The sequence below is a fragment of the Cucurbita pepo genome, chromosome 7, assembly GCF_057944985.1.
Source record: "Cucurbita pepo subsp. pepo isolate OVF chromosome 7, ASM5794498v1, whole genome shotgun sequence".
Lineage (NCBI taxonomy): Eukaryota > Viridiplantae > Streptophyta > Magnoliopsida > Cucurbitales > Cucurbitaceae > Cucurbita > Cucurbita pepo.
In genome coordinates, this window is record NC_141804.1 from 8,197,028 (window position 1) to 8,220,258 (window position 23,231).

At 38.0% G+C, this 23,231-nt stretch overlaps 3 protein-coding genes across 3 annotated transcripts; 2 read left to right on the plus strand and 1 right to left on the minus strand.

The window, feature by feature from the left end:
• Window positions 1-2,145: 2,145 nt before the first annotated feature.
• On the plus strand, window positions 2,146-12,882 carry LOC111798699 (uncharacterized). The gene is made up of 8 exons (XM_023682004.2): window positions 2,146-2,337; window positions 2,432-2,594; window positions 2,746-2,902; window positions 6,329-6,402; window positions 6,899-7,048; window positions 10,696-10,981; window positions 11,880-12,113; window positions 12,205-12,882. The coding sequence occupies exons 3-8, from the start codon at window positions 2,747-2,749 to the stop codon at window positions 12,547-12,549; spliced, it is 1,245 nt and encodes a 414-aa protein (XP_023537772.1). The 5' UTR covers window positions 2,146-2,337; window positions 2,432-2,594; window position 2,746; the 3' UTR covers window positions 12,550-12,882.
• Window positions 12,883-14,812: 1,930 nt separating this feature from the next.
• On the plus strand, window positions 14,813-17,573 carry LOC111798795 (uncharacterized). The gene is made up of 3 exons (XM_023682129.2): window positions 14,813-15,557; window positions 15,641-15,697; window positions 16,947-17,573. Exons 1-2 carry the CDS (start codon window positions 15,053-15,055, stop codon window positions 15,694-15,696), a joined length of 561 nt encoding a protein of 186 aa, XP_023537897.2. The 5' UTR covers window positions 14,813-15,052; the 3' UTR covers window position 15,697; window positions 16,947-17,573.
• Window positions 17,574-20,638: 3,065 nt separating this feature from the next.
• Window positions 20,639-22,574, minus strand: LOC111797968 (germin-like protein 5-1). The gene is made up of 2 exons (XM_023680888.2): window positions 22,350-22,574; window positions 20,639-21,390 (listed from the first exon to the last, which is right to left on the minus strand). The coding sequence occupies exons 1-2, from the start codon at window positions 22,465-22,467 to the stop codon at window positions 20,855-20,857; spliced, it is 654 nt and encodes a 217-aa protein (XP_023536656.2). The 5' UTR covers window positions 22,468-22,574; the 3' UTR covers window positions 20,639-20,854.
• Window positions 22,575-23,231: the final 657 nt, after the last annotated feature.

Genomic DNA, 23,231 nt, shown 5'->3' on the forward strand with positions numbered 1-23,231 from the left:
AACCTTTCCATTAACATGCATAACATACTCACATTTACTGCATGCTTTCATACATTTATCATGTTCAACACACAGAACATTCTGGCAATCATTTATATCATGCTTATATCACAAGCAAGTAGTCACAATATACAATAAACATTCAATATCATCAAAGCTCATCTTAACATACTAAGCTCTTAACCAGGTAAACAACATACTCACATCTTGTGAAACAAGTTAAGAATTAGTTCAAGAATTGATATGTTACTTACCTGATTTCAAACTCCTTTTCCCTTGGATGTACGTTTAATAGGGTATTTCAACACAATTCCTTCCCATTAGACCTATATTTTACAATTTTCAGGATAAGTATAGACCAATCTTGATAGGAAAGGTCAAAAGGAGTCGGACGGAACAAACTGGGAGCCAAAATAGCTTCACACGCGCCAACACAAGTTCGGGGGTGGTTTTCTCACGCGCCTGATCTGCGCATAGTCGCGCTCTCACTCGTGGACTCCCACGCGCCTCGCGTGTCTCTCAAGCGCTCGTTTTCAACCTCACATTTCTGCAGTTTTTTCCCAGCTTTTCCGTTAATGCCTATTATATCCCGAAGCCATATTCCACCTCTACAGCCCGTATTTCGTCCCGACTTCCACTACAACTTTATAGATCTCCTTATTACGATTCTAACAAGTACTATTTCATAACTTATTACTCAGTATAGACTAAGATATCGGAATTTAAAGATTCGGTCAAATGGATTTTCTTACCTTCGAATAAACGCCGAAAATAGCTTATCCCTTGAACTTCCAACACTGATAGTTTCCACAAGCGTTCCTCTAATCTCAAGCTTGCGCCACGACAAGGAAATCACCAAACCATGGGTATTTCCGGAAATCACCAAACCATGAGTATTTCCGAAAGATTCACAAATTTTAACTCTCCTCCCACAACCCTCTCTTTTTCCCCTTTAGTCCACCTGTCCCTTCCTCCTTTCTCCATGATAGTTGCTGCTCTCTTCTTTTTTATATTTTTTTATTTAACTAATTTATTTATTTTCTTATTTCATAATTATCATAATAATAATAATTATCATTATTATTATTATTAGTTTCAACCCAAAAAAACCTACCTACCTAAACACATTATTTTATTTTTGGGTCATTAGAGTATAGGTACCCACGACCTGACCTTCAACTAACATTGTGATGTCCCACATTGGTTGGGAAGGAGAACAAATCACCCTTTATAAAGGGTGTGGAAACCTTCCTCTAGCAGACGTGTTTTAAAGTCTTGAGGGGAAGTCCGAAAGGAAAAACCCAAAGAGGACAATATTTGCGTGGATCTGGGTCGTTACAAATCGTATCAGAGCCAGACACCGGACGATGTGCCAGCCTTCTCGCTTTTCCCTGAAGGGAGGTAGACACGAGGTGGTGTGCCAATAAGGACTGGGCTTCGAAGGGGATGTCTCACATTGGTTGGGGAGGAGAACAAATCACCCTTTATAAGGGTGTGAAAACCTTACGAGGACACTGGCGGGGGGGGTGGATTGTGATGTCTCACATTGGTTGGGGAGGAGAATAAATCACCCTTTATAAGGTGTGAAAACCTTCTCCTAACAGACGCGTTTTAAAGCCTTGGGGAAGCCCGAAAGAAAAAGCCCAAAGAAGACAATATCTGCTAGCGGTGGATCTGGGTCGGTCGTTACAAACATACACCAAAGAAAAAGCCCAAAGAGGACAATATCTGCTAGCGGTGGATCTGGGTCGGTCGTTACAAACATACACCCACCCTGTTGGTACACAGTAGAGGGAAGTGAGCGCGCATAATATTGTGGTGTATACAATACCGTATCATAACATTATGACGAACATAAATGTCGTAAGGTACGTGTCCGTACGAATCATAGCAGGGAATTATCCAGATGCACGTGAACATACAATATGCATGAAGTCCCCATAATACCCATAGTTTAATACATATCTTCGTTCATTTCATATGGAACATAATCATTCCACCTTATTTCATAAGGTAGTATACAATATCATGTCATATTCATCAACATAGACATAATAAACAAACATAACAACATGATATTTTCAAATTAATTTTGGTATTACTAAAACAAAATCCATAATTAAGAACATTTCTAAAATTCAACATTTTATTTTTACTTTTGAATTTGCGAAGGTTCTCCGTTGTTCTTCCGCGAGACTCTAAGCCGCTATTGTTCGTCTCCAGTTCAGCTTTCATCTTGTTCGTTTCAATTCCAACGATTTCTTGTTTCCTTTTCCAATTCACTTCCACCCCCAGATCCGCCTACTATATATTATTACTCCTCAATCTTCACCAAAGGTGATGATTCTCTATCGATTTCTTAATCTCTGAAAAATTTCAATTATGGCGTTTCGTACGAGTTCTCATTCTATTCGTTTTTGGATTCTGTTAGTTTTTTCAATGCCATGCGGAATGAACTGAACCTTCAGCTGCCGAAGTCGTTTGACGATTTCTTTTTGGGGTCTGCCTCCAGTTAATTGTGCATTTGGTGGCAGACTAGGGTTTCTGTCAATCTTCTCCTTGTTTTCGAGATCAGGCTTCTGAAGCAGCAACAGGCAAGGGGATATTTCCTTTTTTATTTTAATTTTTCTATTTTTTTTCCTGTTTGATGTGTCTTGTTGTTGGTAAATTGTCTTCCTCACATACATTACTTGAATTTTGATCCTGTTGATAATTTCCGCATACACCTTGGTGTTCATTTTGCAGTATGGTGGATGCGGTTCAAATCTACTACAGTATTATTGCGTTTTTTTGCACGGTTGGAGCCATTGCTCTGGCGGTCCTTCATATTTACCGGCATCTTTTGAACTATACGGAACCTACTTATCAGAGATATATCGTGCGAATCATCTTTATGGTCCCGGTTAGTTTTCCTTCCCCACGTTTCATTTTTAGTTCAGAAAAGATCCTTTGGCTTTGTTTGGTTGTGGGTTCGTTAGAAGGCTTCCTTATTGACATGTTCATGGTTGAACACCACGTATCTCTGATTTATGCACCTTATGTTCCTTTATATCCTAAGATGATATGCATGTTTCGAGCTTGATGATTTAATGACAATTTATATGTATGTGTTCATCTTTGTTCTGTTTTCTTGTTGTGTTACCTTGTATGAATTCTTGGACTTTGTATATTATTGCTTCGAGGAGGAAGCCTCAAGTTGCATCTTGTTGGAGAATCGCGAGAGTCTTAACTTTTGACATAGAGAAAGTCGAGTAAAAGTTCAAGTGTCGGGGGGGCAGTTTATATAGCTTTTTTCTCTAGATGTTTTAGCCACCATTCTTACGTACTTTCTTTCTTACCACATAAATATAAGCAGCATAAATCTTGTAGAAATTCCAGAGAAATTTCAATTGCGAAGGTTCTAAGATTGAAAGAGGATACAATTTAGCTGAGGATTAAAGTCTCTTTGACCCTGGTTGAAGGATGTCCAGGCATTGGAAATATTTGAAAAGAAAATGATGCTCTTTTCATGTGGAGATTTCCAGAGAAGAAGAATCTCTATGGCACTTAATTATAAAGAGAAATTATGGATCTAATTTCAATGGTTGTTGTACTAACAATAGCAATTTTTTTAGCGATAAGAAATGATTATTGAAGTCAGCATTCTTTTTATTGTTATTATTGATGATGACATCACATTCATCAAGGAAAATACAAGAATTACAATAAAAGCCACACCAAAAACCATGGCAATATAGGGGGAACCACAGCCTAAAGTGAGAGAAAATTACAGTAAGGAAACAAGTTGCAGCCAAAAATTTCGATGAATATATTGGAATGAGCATCAGAACGAGCATCGTCCCACACTTTTTCCTTCCCTTGACATGGCCATTTGTTTTTATCCAGCCAAATGTGTCACTACAAGCATGAGTTTCTTCTTCATCTTAGATTGGCATACATTATGAGAGTTTAAAAAATGGGAAGGAAATAGAGAGGGATAACACTCAAAATAGTCTAAATAAGGGCGAATCTTTTTCTTTTGAAGAAAGACTTCTCCTAAGAGGAACCATCTTTCTAAATCACTGATCATCATTGGATTCCGGAAGCAACTTGTTTAGAATTATCACCCAAAAGCAAACCTAAGTAGGGAGAAAGGAGTTCAATCTCTAGTCGTATTCTTTATACAAGATTGGTTTTCTTTTTATCTGTTTTTTTTTTCCTTCTTTTTCTGTGTTGCCTCACTTACTGAAAACTTATTATTTTCTTTTCTATAAGAAAAGATTTTTCATCCATGGGTACTGCAACCTACAATGTTACTGAACTTATTGTGTACTGATGATACCATCTCGCCAGACTTCTTCCTTGGGGACGCCTTCACAGTTCCTAAAACTCTTACCTTTAACTTCAAACAAAAGTTAAAGATCAATAGAATGTGCAAGGTTCAAAGAAAATTGTTTGATGTTGAAAGGAATAAAAGAGTTGGTTTTCTTCTGAATTATTAGGTGATGTTGCGTAAAAATTCAGTGAGATGTTTTTGTAACTTAGACAGCTCAGGAGCTTTCCTTCTAACTCCAAACAAGAGTTAGGATCAGTAGAATGTGCAATCTGTAAAGAAGGTTATTTGTTGCGGAAATGAACATAAGAATTGGTTTTGTTTTGAATGATTAGCTGATGTTGCTTCAAAAGTCAGTGAGATGTTTTGTAGCTTAGATATCTCAGGAGCACTCTTGTAAATTCCTTTCCTTATATCTTATCAACAATCCTCAATTCTCAAAAGAAGCACTTTTATCTGATTTGGAAAGGAAAAACCCACAAGTAAAAAATTTCCCTTCATTCCTAGTTCCTTGAGAATTAATATACTGGATTAACAAGTGGAAACCTCGATGGCCCTTTCTTCTATAAGTGTTTCAAATGCAAGATAGGTGGTGAGGACATCACAACTTGTTTATTCACCATCCGTTTGTGTATGGTTTGGTGGACCCAACTCTTAAATGATATTCAATGTTTTTAGTGCTCCCGCATAAAGTTAGAGTTTTACGCTGAAATGCTGCCAAAGCCTTTTCGTCACTTTTTGTGAATCAAAAGATTTTTTTGGGATTAGAAACCAAATTTTCAGTGAGAAACATGAAAGGATATACAAGAGCATTAAAAAAGACAACCCAATCCTGTAAAAGGGTCTCCAATCCAAAAGAGGTCACCACTCACAAGAAGGTATTAAATCTGGTATTTTCCAAAAGAACATCTCAAGATCGATCAACCCTTAAAGATTCTGCTATTTCTTTCCCCATGGCGATCTCAGAAAGAAAAAAAGCCTGTCAAAGAACTTTCCATTTATCCTTAAAGGGAGGGAACAACACGATATCTGTTGGATCTTCAATCCCTATTACGAACAAACGGAATCCCAAAGGTGTCCTAAAACTTGTCCAAATCAAGTGAACAGATTGGCAACTCTACAATAAATCATCAATATCCTCAGAATCTCCTATACACACAAATGCACCACTGAGGATCGAAACACAAAGAGCATCTTTCAATGCGATCCAAACTTGACTTTCCCATGCAAAACTTGCATGGCAAATATTTCGATAGAAAATAATTTGAAATTTAGGGTTTAGGGTATCTTTGGGAGGGAATCGGTAGAAAATAATTTGAAATTTAAGAAGGGAAGACTTCCTTTTTATGGAAATAAATAGTTCATTGCCTCAAAATAGAGTGCTTTTCACATAGATTTTTGTTACTTATCTTATTTCCTTCTAAACACCAATTGGAGGGTGTGTTTACAAGGCCTTGGTTGTAGGATTGGGTTGATTTCTTGTCCCCCTCCCATCTAAACTTTGATCCCTTTTTTGGGGAATCTATCAACCCCTGCTACCCCTGCAATAAGTTTTCCTGGATTACTACATGCCAAAAGAGGTGTTGGAGCTCAAAATAGCTGCTTGAAACTTGCCATGGGTCATTTGGACTTTTCTCAAAAGGCATCATAAGTTTGTAACGGGTTGGGATGAAGTTGCTCTATTAAACCCTTGGTGAAGAAGTTGGGACTTACTTTAAAGAATGGAGCGTTGAAAACCATTTATACATTGTGTTCTAAGATTACAAGTGGTTAAACTGGGACAACAAAAATACTTCTAACTAACTACCACTTTTGTTTGCGTAATTTGCTACTTGTTCATCTTTCCTTTTCACACCATCTTTCCTCCAAACTTTGTACATTTACGTTTTTGCTTCTTTATATGTACTTTCGTTGTAAAACCTTTGTGTTTATTCTTTCTTTCTTTCTTTTTCTTGTTTGTCTTCCTTTTTGCATTATGTTATTAGTAAATCCTAAAATTGCACCCTTGCATCACAGGTATATGCACTGATGTCCTTCTTGTCTCTTGTTATACCTTCGAGTTCAATCTATTTTAATTCAATTCGAGAAGTGTAAGTAGTCCTTGCTTAATCAATTCTTTATGGAATTTTGAAGTTTGTCTGTTTCTACTTTGTTGCAAATCCACTAATTTACTTTTCTTGTGGCTTTTATTTCTACTGTGAGGTCTATTTGTGGAAGATTACTGAGGCCTACCAAAAATAATACAAACTTTTTTTTGGGGTGGGCATGGACTTTGTAAAATGAGAAGAGTACAATTTTTTTTTTCTTCACAATCGAATCATGTATTTAACAGCTTCTTGGTCATTCCTTTTTCTTGTATTGTTGGATTTCTTTAATGGCCATCTAAAACATGCTTCTTGAATGCTCCTTTCTCCCAAAAGTTTGTGTGTAGAGAAGTTATATGCAAATAAACAAATTTAATAAGAATGAACGCGGTCATTTCAGTTCTCATGCCTTCATTTAAACAGTAAAAACAATTTCGTATCATTGTCCTTTCGGTTATGGTTATGGATCAAATATCTAATCATTAGTTTTGATTTTTTTTAGCTATGAAGCTTGGGTCATTTATAATTTTCTGTCATTGTGTCTGGCATGGGTTGGTGGTCCTGGAGCTGTTGTAATAAGTTTAAGTGGTCGTGTACTGAAGCCATCATGGGGCTTGATGACGTGTTGTCTTCCTCCTGTACAACTAGATGGGTAAGTTTGCAAAATTCAATTTTTTTGGATTGATGTAATGATTGAGTTATTAATGGCAGCATATACTAGTCAACATTGAATTATGTTAACTCACTTGAATATAATAGATGTACACCGTACATGTAGGCATAGTTAATGCATGCTTCATTTTCTTTCATGGCATTAGTGCCTTTTAACGAAGAGTGTTCATGAAAAGGAGGCTGCAGAGAGATGCCTATTTTAATGTAATTTAAAACACTGTGCTCCACTTAGCTACTTGTATTAGGATTTTCTGTTAAATATGTTTTCAACAAATCCTACCCTATTTGCAATGATTCTCCCCTCTACTATTTCCTAAGCTTTTCATATGTTTCCAGTATTGGATCTCCCTTATGAATTCTCTTGCTACTACAAAATGCTTTTTCTATGGATCTCCTAAACTCATGAGTGGACTGTTGGATTTGGCTTGTTACAAAAAATCGTACTTATAAACCTCTCTGTGATTTATCATTCCCTACTTGGTTTTTCGTCCCTTCTCTTGTGAAGTGAAGCAAAAAAAAAAAAAAAAAAAAAAAAATCAAAAGAGAGAAAGCAAAAGAGGGAGGGAGAGAGATCCTCAAATCATCCTTTCTCTTGCGTCTCAATTCTTCGAACATCGTTGGAGTTCTGAACAATTTAGGGAGAGAAACAAGTTTTTTAAGAGTGAATAAAGATCTCTGTATTCTTTGGGATATTATTCTTTTCTTTCCAGGTATTGTGCAAGTTATATACCCCTTTGTTATCATAGTCATTCTTTTTCCATACATGATTTTTTTTTCAGTCCTCCATTATTAGAGATGAGTTTTTTCTCCCTCATTCTGTAACCTTGTTTGGTTAATGTAATAAATTAAATTAAAAATAATTAGAGTATAAGTTTTTGAGATATATATATCAAAGGATTTTTTATGATCTTTTGAGAACTGTACGTGTTTTGTGGAATTGATGAAAATAAATAAAATGCTCAAGGATACAAACTCCATTTGGAGAGAAAAGAACAAAAACCCAGCCAAACTAAAAACACAGCAAAAAAAAAAAAAAAAAAAAAAACGAAAAAAAGAATAGAATATCAGGCTCTCCAAGAACAAAATGACCCAAGCGTTGAATTTCTCAGAAATGCTCAGGGTATTGTTCCATCTCTATACTCCAGGAGTTAAGGCATTTAAGTCATATGTAGGTATAATATTAGGCATTTTGCAAATTCGCAGGATATTGTTTATCTTTTGGTGGAAATGTTCTGGGTATGGTTCCATCTTATGTAACTATGAAGTTTTTGCTGGGCTATTTGGAGCAGTAAGAAACTAGCCCATATTTAGGCGAATATTATGGATGAGAAGTTATTTATGTGAAGAACGTAAAATGATGTTAAAGGTTGCTCCAGTATGTATTTATCTCAAAGTTAATAATTACTGTTTTGTAGATTAACATCTTATAACTGTCTAGAGTTGTTTTCATTCTGGAAACTGTTTGAAAAGATATCTTTGGTTCGTTGCTTTATTCATTCTCCATATAGTTTAAAATTAAACACAGTTATATATAAAAAAATAAAATAAAATCAATATGTTTAATTTAAGTTTTACTTAAAAAACAATTAGTATAGGGCAAAGCACCAGCCAAAGGGCAAATTAAGAAAAGATGAAGGTAATATTCCCCATTTCTATTAATTCTTTGTCTAGGAGCCGTGGGTTTTTTAGACACCCATTAATCCTTTGATTATCTTGCTGAATGTTTGGATTTGAATAAATAATTTCTGGTTTCAATAATACCCAACTACATTCAAAAGTTAGTTCAATTGAATTTCTGGTCTCCAACTAATGATTTTGAAAATATCTCTATACTTTCCTCCATTTTCACCAAAAGAATCAGTTATTGCTTTCTCAGTTCTAGATCCGTAGCCACATTGATAAATCTCTTAGGAGACTTTTTCTTGTGATCCACTTAGAACTCTCAAACTAGAGGGCTCAAAACCTTGAGAGCGGACACAATTTAGTCGAGAAAGTAGGCATCTACACACTTTGAACTGTGTGTTTCTTGTTACCTGGATGTGCTTGCTATTCTTCTATTCATCTTAAGTAAGCGTCTTTCCCTAGTTGTTCTTTCGATCATGTTAGACAACCTTACGAGCAACAGCAAGTTGAGTTTTAGCAAGTCTAATATAAACTCCTTTTGATCTGTGAAGTATCTTGTCATATTCAATACCTACTAATCTCCAATCGTTTATTGAAAACATTTACTCTGTAAATGTAGCGCCTTTCTGCAGCCATCATGCATTGAGCAAGTAATCATTGGGGCTAGTGAAGAAGTAAATGGACTTATAGGGAATGAGTTGAAACCAAGATGAATACGTACATAGGATTTAAATTCCTACAAGTTTCTTTGACATGGACGCTGAGATTAGTTGAGATGTGTGAAAGTTGGTTTAGACACCTGTGGATATGAAAAAAAGTATCATTTTCCTCAAATATGTGGATAACCTTTCCTTAGTCCATATCTTTCTAGGATATTTTGCTAGGAATGACATATTCATAATCACCGACCATGTTGGATCTCTTTTGGACCCTTTTTATCGACATCTATGCTAACATATGACAAAAATAATCAATCAAATCAGCATTGTTCGATTATTATAGATTACTAATAGATATAGAGAGAGTGAGAAGAATGAATTATTAATATTACATGGCTCACCCTTTGAATTCAAGATGGTCAAATCTCAAGAAATTCTTGAATTTTTACACAAATAGCTTTTGGCACATCTGAGCAGTTAACAATGTGCAAGGAAAACCATCATCTTAGAATGTGTTCCAAGCGAGTATGAGAGAGTGAAATTGAGGTTTAAAATAGTGGAAGAGATAGATAGAGACCGTGGAGGGCAGAGGGGCAAAGAGTGAAACGAGTCAGAGAGGCAGAAAAAAGTGAGATAGAGAGGCAGAGAGAGAGCTTACGAGAGGAACAGAGAGAGAGAGTGAGATGGAGAGATGACTAATAGAGCATCCAATGGATAGAAGGGCAGAGGGAGAATTGTTGGAGAGTGAGAGGCAGAGAGATAGAGAGTGAAACGAAGGGATAGATAGAAGGGGAGGATTGGAGCAACTACAGTGAGAAATAGAGAGACCTTACTTAGTTGTTGCATGCTTTGATGAGAGAGAGAGAACAAACTAGACGTTTCATGAATGAGGTTCAGTTTTGTAGGTTGGGTAAGGAGACTAACAGAAGGGCCCAAATCTGTTGCCTCATGTCTACACATTAGTAGCATAAGTGCGCTTCACAAGGGCACCATGCCTACCTAAGGCAAGGTGCCGTTCATGCTATTGCTTCTCCTTCATGCTTTCATTTGGAGAAATGAACCTAGTTTGCTGAGCTTTCTTTGTATTGTTAATTGCTTTCTGCTCTCCATTTGCAGAGGGCTTTTAATTATTTGTAATTATAATCTATTTCAAATAGTACAGAATATTTAAGTAAGCTTCTCAATGTTTGTGATGTTTAGTAGTAATTTCCTCTAAAACCTAACCAGGATAACCCTTTATCTAATATCTAGTTATTGGGCATTATATCTTTCCTCACTTATCAGGAAAACAAAAGTATCAATCTGAAACTTCATCAGATAACCTTATGGGTTGCTTTCTATACAGGCGTTTTATACGGAGGTGCAAGCAAGGCTGTTTGCAATTTGTCATTCTGAAGCCTATACTAGTTGCTGTTACACTTATTTTATATGCAAAAGGGAAGTATGAGGATGGAAATTTCAATCCAAAACAATCATACCTTTATCTCACCATCATCTATACTATGTCATACACAATGGCTCTTTATTCATTAGCATTGTTTTATGTGGCATGCAAAGACTTACTTCAACCATTTAACCCGGTCCCGAAGTTCATCATCATTAAGTCTGTTGTCTTCTTGACTTACTGGCAGGTGAGTGATCTTTAGGTTCTTTTTCTTTTTCAAATCACTTGCTTCTCTACATGGATGTTTCCTTCGTTAGTGTGTGTGGTGTGTGTGTGGCGTTGTGTTTATTCTTTCAACATATTCAAAGGAAGGTTAAATATGGTGGCTTTGAAATGTGAGTGTAATCTACCATGGGAAATAAAGTGTTTTACAATTTAGTTTTAGAAAACTTATGGAATGAACGCAAGTTAGACTTCAGATAAAATGTGATGCTAATCTTCATTACAACCACTCAAACATTGAGCGGTTACCCAGTATTATTCAGTAGGCTGGAGTGTGTGCGTTTTGTGGGGTCCTTGGGATAGAGGAACTATTTAATTTTTAGACGGCTTAAGAGATTTTGTGAGATCCCACATCGATTAGGGAGGAGAACGAAACACCCTTTATAAGGGTGTGGAAACCTCTCCCTAGCAGACGTGTTTTAAAAACCTTGAGGGGAAGCCCGAAAGAGAAAGCCCAAATAGGACAATATCTGCTAGCGGTGTGCTTCGGCTGTTACAGATTTTCTAGCAACGTTTGATCCCTAGGTAGATTCTATGTTTCTCTCGACTTTTGTGGTAAAACTTTGTTATAATTACTTGTTGGATCTAATTTTACTTGATTGGAGGTCTTTTTTGTAGTTTGTCTTGTGGAGTTGTTCTTTGTATGACCTTATATTCTTTCATTTTCGGTTTTCGTTAAATAAAAACATCCTGGGTAATGTACTTGTTTCTCAAATTATAGCTTAATTTATAGACAAAAACAACTAGTATGCGATCATCAAAATGTCTTTTTAGTTCATATTTTGTTGTCACAACCTGAAGCATGTAGAATGAACAGCAACTGATTCTATAATATAATTTCTTCGCTATGTAATTTGGTTTAGGGCGTCCTTGTTTTTCTTGCTGCAAAAACTCAATGGATCAAGAATGCAGAGGAGGCTGCTCAATTTCAAGATTTCCTCATATGCATTGAGATGCTTATAGCCGCTTTGGGCCATCTTTATGCATTTCCATACAAAGAATATGCAGGAGCTAACATTGGTGGTTCGCGTGGTTTCACCGGAAGTCTTGCACATGCCTTAAAATTGAATGACTTTTACCACGATACAGTCCACCAAGTGAGCTTTATTTGATATTGTTTTCAAGTTTGAGATTGTTTTGCATCTCTTTGCTGGATTCTTCATTGCCCTCACCACTTTTCTCTTGCAGTTTGCACCAACTTATCACGATTACGTTCTTTACAACCATAGTGACGGTGACGAAGGAACGAGGAAGTACCGATCACGCACCTTCGTGCCTACCGGCCCCGAAATGGACACTGTTAGAAGAAACAAACACATGTTTGCAAACAAGGTAGAGGACATTCCACTTTCCACAATCCCTCAGAATTCCTATACAGTTCTCGAACCAGCACATCCCGATGCAATGAAGTCATCTCTTCTCATGGATGCCTCTAACTCTTTATCCACACCGTACGATATGTCGCTTATCGACTTGGATATGTCGAGCTACCCCTCGAAAGTTCCTGCAGCAAATGAAACTGAAACGAGGTGACGAGAATTGTCGGACAGGTAGGAAAAAAACGATCGTGTGAGGAACTTAATACGCAAAGAAAGATATAATACAAATAGAGATTTTAGAGAGTATGTGTGCACACTGGCATTGCGGCATAACAGAAAATTGTGTAGAATGGCGTGTTTCTTCAGTCCATGGTGATGTATATACATACAATACACGATTCTGATTTGTTATGAATTAGGATTTGATACACAATCATGCAATATAAATTCATTTTAATTACCATACTGTAATGTGGTTGAGGGAATAACCTTGATTTGAAGAATATTGGTGTAATTCCATTTAATAAGGGAATTAACCTATTTACTATGGTTTTTTTTTTTTTTGTTTTGTTGATGTTGTTGTTGTTCTTTTTGAATAGTTTTGTAACGACTTAGGTCCACCGCTATCCGATATTGTCCTCTTTTGAATAGTTTTGGGGCCTAGCGTCCTTGCTCACATGGTCCGGTGTCTGGCTCTGATACCATTTGTAACAATCCAGGTCCACCGCTAATAGATATTGTCCTCTTTGGGCTATTCCTTTTGGGCTTCTTCTCAAGGCTTTAAAACGTGCCGCTAGGAGAAAGTTTCCACACCCTTATAGAGGGAGTGTTTTGTTCTCCTCCTCCAACCCATGGAACATGAGGAGAATAATATGAACATGAGCAGTATGGTATTAAAGTCTTTCATAATTGATTCAACTTAAAGTTTATTCTAATTGATGAAGCTTTTATAGTTATCGATCATTTTTTATATCTAAGATTCATCTTCCCTTTGGATTATTTTACCATTATATTAGAAGAATCAAAAGTTCGACCACTAATAGAGGACGTTTTTGTTGCCTAGAAGACGTGATCTACAATAAGTTGTCACATTGAATTAATGGAAAAAACTTCTTCAAATGGTCTTAAGTCATGTGGAGTCTAAAGTCGACTTTTGTGGGAGGAATACGAGGACCGTTGTTTGGCTAGAACATGTTTCTATTTTGGAAACCATATGATGAAGTCTCGAGCCCGCGAAGGAGGAACTAGGAAGCTAGCCTACTATTAAATATTCACTCTAGTTAAGGTAGTGTGATGGGTAGATGAATGGCTTAAGACGATTTAAGTTGTGTAAGATATGAGTGATTTTGATAATGTTCCATGAAAAAGAGGGAAGTGGAGCACGCCCCACTTGGAGTACCCTCACGAAGGATCATGCTCAAAGTATATATGACAATAGATCGTGCTCAAAGTATATATTTCTCCATCGACAATGGAAATTACATTAGTGGGAACATAAACTAAAACATCCTCGGATTGGGTCTCAACTATGGGTAAAAGAGTCACACTTCCTTCATTTAAAGTACCACTTGATTCAACGGCTCTTTTCAAGAGGCGTAAATGCAAATAAAAAACATATCTGGGATAAGGTTTGCGATCCTACGATCTTTGTAAAAGAAGAGACAATTGTTGATAAGGTTGTGCTAGTTTGGATAGATCATCATAAATGATTGAAGTGTGTTGTTTTGTAGTTAGAGAAGACGCTCTATTGAGATTCTCACAGAAAGAAAAAGAGTGCAGTCGATTTGATAATGATCTAGTAACATTACTTCTTCAGTCCAAACCTACAAATCTTCCGATCATTTATGTGGAAGAGGGTGAGCTTCAAGAGAATGACTTGAAGTTTTTGCAGCGTGAAACCGTGCACTACTAGACACGAGATAGATCTTCCAAAGAACAAGATTTTTTTCAAATAAGCCAATTCATTAGGAATCTTGCCGTTCCACTCCTATTCAAAGATTAGCCTTTTGTCTCTGTGTGTTCACATTAAGATTTCTTCACAAAGACGAAGGGATGCCACATGAGTTATTTACTTCCCGAACAAATATTCCTACATCTATGTATAAACGCTGGTTTATCAAGAATATGCAAGAAAAACACTTCAGTTTCTTGATTCGATCGCGAAAAATAGTTTAGAACCAATAGTTCATTATCTAATAGATTTTTCCGTTCTAATACTCCATCCAAGAGTTCTCGGTATTTACCAAACCTGTTCCTATCTAACAGAACACTATCAGATCAAATGACAAAAACATTGTCGAGAATAAGATGGTTTTTTTCGAGTGAAACTAAAGCCGAATTCTTGTAACTAGAGAAAAGTTTCCCATTGTTTAGCCGAACAAATATGGAACCATGAAACAAGAATTAACTAGATCAGAATTGATTGAGAGTCGTGAAAACACGAGTTTCTTCCAAATCCATAAAACAATATAAGAATTGAAATCTTAAATTTTTAAAATACAAATTTAGTTGTTTCAAGAAAAAAGAGTTTCAAATTTGTTTTCCGTTTCCAAAAAGTTCATCACACAATCAATTTGCCAATCACTCGCCAACAGATCCACATCGTTTCCAAACAATTTTCCTTCAAATTTCTCCACTCGAACAATTTCATTTCAATCCAATCCCATCCCATTTCACCCCTTTGTTTCTGTTCTTCAATTTCTGAATCGCATTTATATATGTTCGAATCAAAACATATTGAAAACCAAATCTCAGCTGTTGATTGCAGTAGCGTTAATGGCGATGGCGACGAGGCTCGTAAAAGAATCGCGACGGCCGAAATCAGGCGCGATGATGATGATGATGATGACGACGACGACGACGATAACGATGGAAAAATGGAGATCGGTAAAAAAGGCTTTGGAAAAGCGAAACAGGTGATGTTCTATCCATTTCGAAAGGCGAAGAAACAGATTCTTCGGTGTAGGATTAAGAGGACCTCTTCTTGTTCTTCTTCTTGTTCTTCTTCGATTTTTAGTATTACAAGAACAAATTCTTGGGATAAGAGTGTTTATGATGCGAGTGTAAATCAAGGCTGTGGTTTCTGTTTTGCGAAACATTCAATTTCAGATTCTAAGAATGGATCTCCGACTGATCCGAATCATCCGAAGTTCACTGATGAAATGTTGAAAGTTCTTATTGAAAAGAATGATTTCTATTCCAAAGAATCCAATCCTCATTTGGGTATATTCCTCGTTCTTCTTGTTCATATATCTTGATAGTTGATGCTTGTGTGCAGTTTGTTCATATTGTTTTTGTTTTGACAGATTTTCAAGTGGACACTAAACAGGAAGAAGACATTCAATTGGGGTTTGCTTGTTGAGGTATGTAACAAATGTTGTTCATATATTGCTGGAAATTTAGTATTGGGTTAGACTAGCATTCTGTTTGGTTGATCTGAAAGTAGCCTGTTGATGTATGTTCATAGTTGGAATATATACTCCGGAGGAATATATTGACATTCCATAGTTATTGGTATATTGCACGTTGATTGGAGAGAGGAATGAGTGTCAACGAAGACACTGGGCTATGAAGGGGTGGATTGTAAGATTCCACGTTGATTGGAGAGAGGAATGAATGCCAGCGTTCGCTGGCCCCTAAGAGGGGTGGTTTGTGAGATGCAATATTGATTGGAGAGGGAACGAGTGCCGACGAGGATGCTAGGCTCCGAAGGGGGTGGATTGTGAGATTCCATATTGATTGGAGAGGGGAACGAGTGTTAGCGAGGATGCTGGGCCCTGAAGGGGGTGGATTGTGAGATCCGGTTGGAGAGGGGAACAAAACATTTTTATAAGGGTTGAAAACTTCTGCCTAGCAGACGCGTTTTAAAAACCTTGTAAAGAATGTTTCGTTCAACGCATCTGCTAGGGAGAGGTTTTAGAACTTCTCACGGTTTTAAAACGCGTCTGCTAGGGAGAGGTTTCCACATCTTTATAAAGAATGCTTCGTTCTCCTCTCTAATCGATGTGGGATCTTACAATCCACCCCCCTTCGGGACCCAGCATCCTCGTTTCGTTCTCCTCTCTGGCACACTACCTAGTATCCACCCCCTTTCGTGGCTCAGCGTCCATGCTGGCACACCGCTCCGTGTCTGACTCTGATATCATTTGTAACAGTCCAAGCCCACCGCTAGCAGATATCGTCCTCTTTGAACTTTTCCTTTTGGGCTTCCCCTCAAGGTTTTAAAACGTGTCGTCTAAGGGGAGATTTCCACACCCTTAAAAGAATGTTTTGTTCCCCTCTCAAACCGATGTGAGATCTCACAATCCACCCTCCTTCGGGGACCAGCGTCCTCGCTGGAACATTGCCTGGTGTCCATCCCCCTTCGGGGCTTAGCGTCCTCCCTGGCACACCGCCTGGTGCGTAGCTCTGATATCATTTGTAATAACCCAAGCCCACCGCTAGCGGATATTGTCCTTTTTGGGCTTTCCCTTTCAGGCTTCCCCTCAAGGTTTTAAAACACGTATGCTAGGGAGAGATTTCCACGCCCTTATAAAGAATGCTTCGTTCCTCTCTCCAATCGATGTGGGATCTCACAACTACTTCTAATAATGTTTGCCTTTCCTACTACAGATTGAAAGTTGCTTGAAGCTGCACTTTGTGTCTGTCTAACTGATGTTAAGGTGTGGAAGATGGTCTTAGTTCATTGTTTGATGATAACTTGGATTGGAGGTCCCTCCAAATGATCCCTCTTCCCTAAGCCATTGTTATAGAGGCAGGACCTTGTTTGAGTCTCTCTGAGTCGAGTTCGTCGTCCTGCTTTCGTTCTCCCTTCACCGAGGAAGACCTCGTTCAATATGGAGCTGAAACCGAGATTATTTTGTTCGCTAGAGTTTCGTTTTGATAGCCTTTTTTGGTGGAGTTTCTGGTTTTGATTGTTGGTTCTTCAGTTTGGAGGGTTTTGGCTATGGTTTCCTCTTTGATGGTAGCGGCCATGGCTTTGCTTGTGGAGTTTTCTTCTTCCATTTCTCTTCATCTGTGTTTGGTTGCTTCCTTCACCTGCTTTTCTTTCTGTATTTTTAGTTCGGTTGTGTATTTTGTTCTTTTCTTCGAGTATTGTATATCTACATTTTCATCGAGTTAATAGAACATCCAAAATAGTCAACATGATCCAACTAAAGCTAAGTTGAGTCGAGAAAGTTGTCTTAAAACTTGACTCTAACATAATGAGAGTGGATGAGAGGTTTTGAAATTGCACGAGACATAGAGATGTCTACAGGGTGGGGACACGAGGAAGCTTTCCTTGCCCCTATCCCTATCACCTATTTCTAAGTTTCAAGTTTTCCTTGACTAAACTAAGTCAAGTCAACTTTCTCGACTCAACTAAATCTAAGTTGAGTCGAGAAAGTTGACTTGACAATTAACTCTAACATAATGAGAATGAATGAGAGGTTTTGAAATTGCACGAGACATAGAGATGTCTGCGGGGCGGGGACGAGGAAGCTTTCCTTGTCCCAATCCCTGTCACCTATTTCATTTTTCATCCTATTTATTTTTGTGAACATCAGTAAGAAATTTTTTTTATTTATTATTATTTTTTAAACGTATAGTTATTTAAAATTTTCATTTTTTAATATAAATTTTATTAAAAAATTCCTAATAAATAAATATACTTGATATCACCGATATAATTTTTAAAAATTTAAATTTTAATATTATAACCTAATCTGAGTTTAAATATTACCGAGTCTTAAAATTAACTAATTTTTATTTTATTTTAAATAAAGTCGACATTTATTTCTCTATTTCTATTTAATTTAAATATAATTCCATGCTCAACCCCATTTATCTAATAGAAAGAAAAATTCTCCATTTCCTCTCATATGTTCCTCCCTCTCATTCGAGACTGATCTCTATGAGTAAAATGGATATCTGTAGATAGAGATATTACAGTATTAAACGAGTTAAATGGATATCTGTAGATAGAGATACTACAGTATTAAATTTAAACACGTGATCGTTCTTATCTTGTTTAGAATAATTAAAAAATAGTGGTCAATATTGTATTTAAATCCATATAATTAAGATATTCAATGAAATTAAAATAATGGTGTTGATTTCATTAATAAGAATAAAATAAAATATATTGTCTGATTAAGATGCCATTTTCACGCGGAGAATGGAGAAAATTATATATTATTCTTTTTTCTTTTAATAAAAAAATTGCTTCATAAATGGACGTTTGACGTAATGCTCTTATCCAAGTGGCAAAAATGATTAGATAATGCTATTTAATTCAATTTAATAATCATCATAATTAATAAACCTAATACGTTCCGTTCTTAAATAATTTTAAATTGACGTGTTCGGTGATAGAAACAATCTATTTGTTTGCATAAGAAGGTGATCAAGACTATAAATGTGAAACGTCAAAATCTAATAGTTTAGATATTTGTACGAACGCAACCTTTCATAGAAAGTTAACTAAACTTTGGTTACTCGAACTAGCTGATGCTAAAGTTTATGGACACGTGCATTGTATTATAATTGTAGAAGAAAAAAAAAAGTAGATTGTGACCCGCATGTGGTTTTTTTAAGAAGGCGACATGGTGCGTAATGAACCACATGATGACTGAGAGAAGAGTTGGTTGTGACTCTCGTTTGTAGAGATCATGTGAGGGTCGAGAGGAGAGTAGGTTGTAACTTCTACATGAAAGGGTCACGTGAGGGTCGGGAGAAGAGACTAGGTCGTGACTCCCATGTGAAGAGACCATGTGAGGGCTTGGAGAAAAGACTAAGTCGTGACTCCCATGTGAAGAGACCGTGTGAGGGCTGATAGAAGAGAGTAGGTTGTGACTCCCGTGACTCCCACTTGAAGGGACAACGTGAGGCTCGAGAAGAAGAGAGTAGGTTGTAACTATCACGTAAAAGGACCATGTGAGGGCGGAGAGAAGACAGTAGGCTATGACTCTCAGGTGAGGACCGAAAGAAGAAAGTAGGCTATGACTCCCACGTGAGGACCGAGAGAAGATAGTAGGCTATGACTCCCACGTGAGGACCGAAAGAAGGAAGACAGTAGGCTATGACTCCCACGTGAGGACCGAAAGAAGGAAGACAGTAGACTATGACTCCCACGTGAGGACCGAAAGAAGGAAGACAGTAGGCTATGACTCCCACGTGAGGACCGAAAGAAGGAAGACAGTAGGCTATGACTCCCACGTGAGGACCGAAAGAAGGAAGACAGTAGGCTATGATTCCCACGTGAGGACCGAAAGAAGGAAGACAGTAGGCTATGACTCCCACGTGAGGACCGAAAGAAGGAAGACAGTAGGCTATGACTCCCACGTGAGGACCGAAAGAAGGAAGACAGTAGGCTATGACTCCCACGTGAGGACCGAAAGAAGGAAGACAGTAGGCTATGACTCCCACGTGATGACCGAAAGAAGGAAGACAGTAGGCTATGACTCCCACGTGAGGACCGAAAGAAGGAAGACAGTAGGCTATGACTCCCACGTGAGGACCGAAAGAAGGAAGACAGTAGGCTATGACTCCCACGTGAGGACCGAAAGAAGGAAGACAGTAGGCTATGACTCCCACGTGAGGACCGAAAGAAGGAAGACAGTAGGCTATGACTCCCACGTGAGGACCGAAAGAAGGAAGACAGTAGGCTATGATTCCCACGTGAGGACCGAAAGAAGGAAGACAGTAGGCTATGACTCCCACGTGAGGACCGAAAGAAGGAAGACAGTAGGCTATGACTCCCACGTGAGGACCGAAAGAAGGAAGACAGTAGGCTATGACTCCCACGTGAGGACCGAAAGAAGGAAGACAGTAGGCTATGACTCCCACGTGAGGACCGAAAGAAGGAAGACAGTAGGCTATGACTCCCACGTGAGGACCGAAAGAAGGAAGACAGTAGGCTATGACTCCCACGTGAGGACCGAAAGAAGGAAGACAGTAGGCTATGACTCCCACGTGAGGACCGAAAGAAGGAAGACAGTAGGCTATGACTCCCACGTGAGGACCGAAAGAAGGAAGACAGTAGGCTATGACTCCCACGTGAGGACCGAAAGAAGGAAGACAGTAGGCTATGACTCCCACGTGAGGACCGAAAGAAGGAAGACAGTAGGCTATGACTCCCACGTGAGGACCGAAAGAAGACAGTAGACTATGACTCTCACGTGAGGGCTGAAACACACGTCTTAATGCAGCTGAAGGACGATGCATCACATTGCAAGGAAATTACTCGTGCTCAAAAAAGAAAATTGATTCTAATAAAAAATATTATACAAAATCTACATTATAAAAAAAAAATGATTCCAAAATAATGAAGGGAGAGAGAAATGAAGAACAAATCCCCAAATCTCAATTCTTATTGAAATTATGAGTGAAACAAAGGAACCCAGAAATGCAATAATACAAATCACAATACAAACACAACACAACAACCAAATCAAAATCAAATCAAATCAAAATCAAAATCCAAACACAATCTTCGATTTCGATTTCGATTCACGGAAACCGCCATTGATTTGCCTCTCTTATTTTGGCGCAAGTCTCGATTTGATCTTCTTAACCTCTTTAGTCCCTATTTGAAACGCCTTCGTCAACACATTGTCCGGCACCGGCGGAGATGCGGCGAAAAGCGTTGCCGCAATCGATTGAGTACCAGGCAACTGGCTGTTGAATGCTGCAATCACCGCCGCTGGAACCTTTCCATTGTTCTTCTGGAAGTGGACCAATCCCTTGGGGAACACGAAGATCTCGCCCATCTTGATCGTCTTCGAGACGAGGACATTCGCGGTGGTTATGAACCCGACGTCGAGTTGGCCTTCGATGACGAACACAATCTCGGTGGCGCGGGGGTGTGTGTGCGGTGGATTCAAGCCACCGGGGGCGTAGTCGATCCGCGCGAGGGAAACGCCGAGCGTGTTCAGGCCGGGGATAAATTGGACATTGGCGGCAGTTACTCGCGAGCCTTGGGTGTTGTTTGTTAGCCCTGGTTTGGCCAATCCATTGAAGAAGAAATCCTCCGCTGAGAAATTTGACTTGCAGGTGAATCCGTTTACTTTGATTCCTGTTTTGATTCAAATGTCAACATCTGGAAAAATAAACTGTTTGGAAATGTTATGATCTTGCCTAGTTTGAGCTTAAACTTGATGATTTTGCTTGATATTGTTAGGTTAGGGATGTGAAAACTGTTCCACATGGATTAGAACATAGGAGAATCATTGAATCTTGCAGATTTTGCTTGATATTGTTAGCTTAGGGATGTGAAAACTGTTCCACATGGATTAGAACACAGGAGAATCTTTGAATCTTGCAGATTTTGCTTGATATTGTTAGGTTAGGGGTGCAAAAACTGTTCCACATGGATTAGAACACAGGAGAATCTTTGAATCTTGCAGATTTTGCTTGATATTGTTAGGTTAGGGGTGCAAAAACTGTTCCACATGGATTAGAACACAGGAGAATCTTTGAATCTTGCAGATTTTGCTTGATATTGTTAGGTTAGGGGTGCAAAAACTGTTCCACATGGATTAGAACACAGGAGAATCTTTGAATCTTGCAGATTTTGCTTGATATTGTTAGGTTAGGGGTGCAAAAACTGTTCCACATGGATTAGAACACAGGAGAATCTTTGAATCTTGCAGATTTTGCTTGATATTGGTAGGTTAGGGGTGCAAAAACTGTTCCACATGGATTAGAACATAGAAGAATCATTGAATCTTGTGTTCGTCCTCTGTTTACTTTCCAATATCAATGTTGTCAAACTTAGAAATGTAGTTCGAATTCACCTTCGATTCGAAGAGACGGCAACGTCTCGTTCTTTCTTGTGGAATATCGTTCACATTTCTAACATGACAACATTTCTATTAGTACGAGACATTTTGAACGAAAACAAAAAACAACTCTAGAACCACACAATCATAACCCAGAACCCTAAATTAGAAACCAATGATTATGCAACCGTTAGAGAATAGGGGGAGACCTAAGAACTTGAAAGAACAGAGCTAGAACACTTGAAGTAGGTACCTGAAGCAAGATCAGCGACACAAACGTCTTGAAGCAAGTCGGGATCGGCAACAACGACGACGGCGAATAAGAAGGCAAGAGGTGCAGCAAACAGAGCAGCAGGGAGAGGTAGCTTCATGGTTGAGAAGAGAATAGTATGAGAAAATGGAGGAAGTGATGGGTATGGTAGGTGGTGGATGGGGAAGTTAATATATAATTGAAGCCAAGAAATGAATATGAATAGAATAATGGTGTGACAGAGCATTGTTTGAGCAAAGGGGAGGGAAAGGCAAGAAATATGCCACTTCTTAGAGATGAATGGGAAGTCAATGCCTTGAGGCAAGGCAATGGGCTTTGTCCTCATCTTGTTTTCTTGTGGAAATTTTGGACACATCAACTTAGAGAGTCACATCCCTTTTCTTTTACGTCTCTTGGAAGCATTCATTGACCAAAAACAATAGAGAAAAAAGGTTTCACCTACTTGATATTTTGTCTATCTGTTGACTTGAGTGTTGTTGAATTAATGGAGGCAAGGAATGTTCGACCATGGAGTTGATAAGGATAACTCATTATAAAAATACTATTTGGCTAGGATTGAGCAACATTGTAACGAGTCGCACATGTACTAGTTGGAGCTGTTGGAGCTGTTACTTTAAAATTTAAACTCGAAATTCTAGAAAGCATGTAATATTCAGATTTGTAGAAACAAAAAAAAAAAAAAAAAAAAAAGAGGAAAAAGAGAGTTAGCGACGTTAGTAGAGGGTTAGCATGACGTCATCGTGACCGTACAATCAATGATTAGTTTCTTTGATTTAATTTCTCTTTTTATGGTTTTAAACTTCTCAGAGTTTGTTTTTCGAGCTGTTTTTACGAGTTTTTTTTTTTTTCACTTGATTTAGGATA

Coding starts and splice junctions, on each gene's coding strand:
- LOC111797968 (XM_023680888.2), bottom strand. CDS start 22,467: ATGAAGCTACCTCTCCCTGCTGCTCTGTTTGCTGCACCTCTTGCCTTC. Junction 21,391..22,349: donor TGTCGCTGATCTTGCTTCAG/GTACCTACTTCA, acceptor GAATCAAAACAG/GAATCAAAGTAAACGGATTC.
- LOC111798795 (XM_023682129.2), top strand. CDS start 15,053: ATGTTCGAATCAAAACATATTGAAAACCAAATCTCAGCTGTTGATTGC. Junction 15,558..15,640: donor AGAATCCAATCCTCATTTGG/GTATATTCCTCG, acceptor TTGTTTTGACAG/ATTTTCAAGTGGACACTAAA.
- LOC111798699 (XM_023682004.2), top strand. CDS start 2,747: ATGGTGGATGCGGTTCAAATCTACTACAGTATTATTGCGTTTTTTTGC. Junction 2,903..6,328: donor GAATCATCTTTATGGTCCCG/GTTAGTTTTCCT, acceptor CTTGCATCACAG/GTATATGCACTGATGTCCTT. Junction 10,982..11,879: donor TCTTCTTGACTTACTGGCAG/GTGAGTGATCTT, acceptor AATTTGGTTTAG/GGCGTCCTTGTTTTTCTTGC.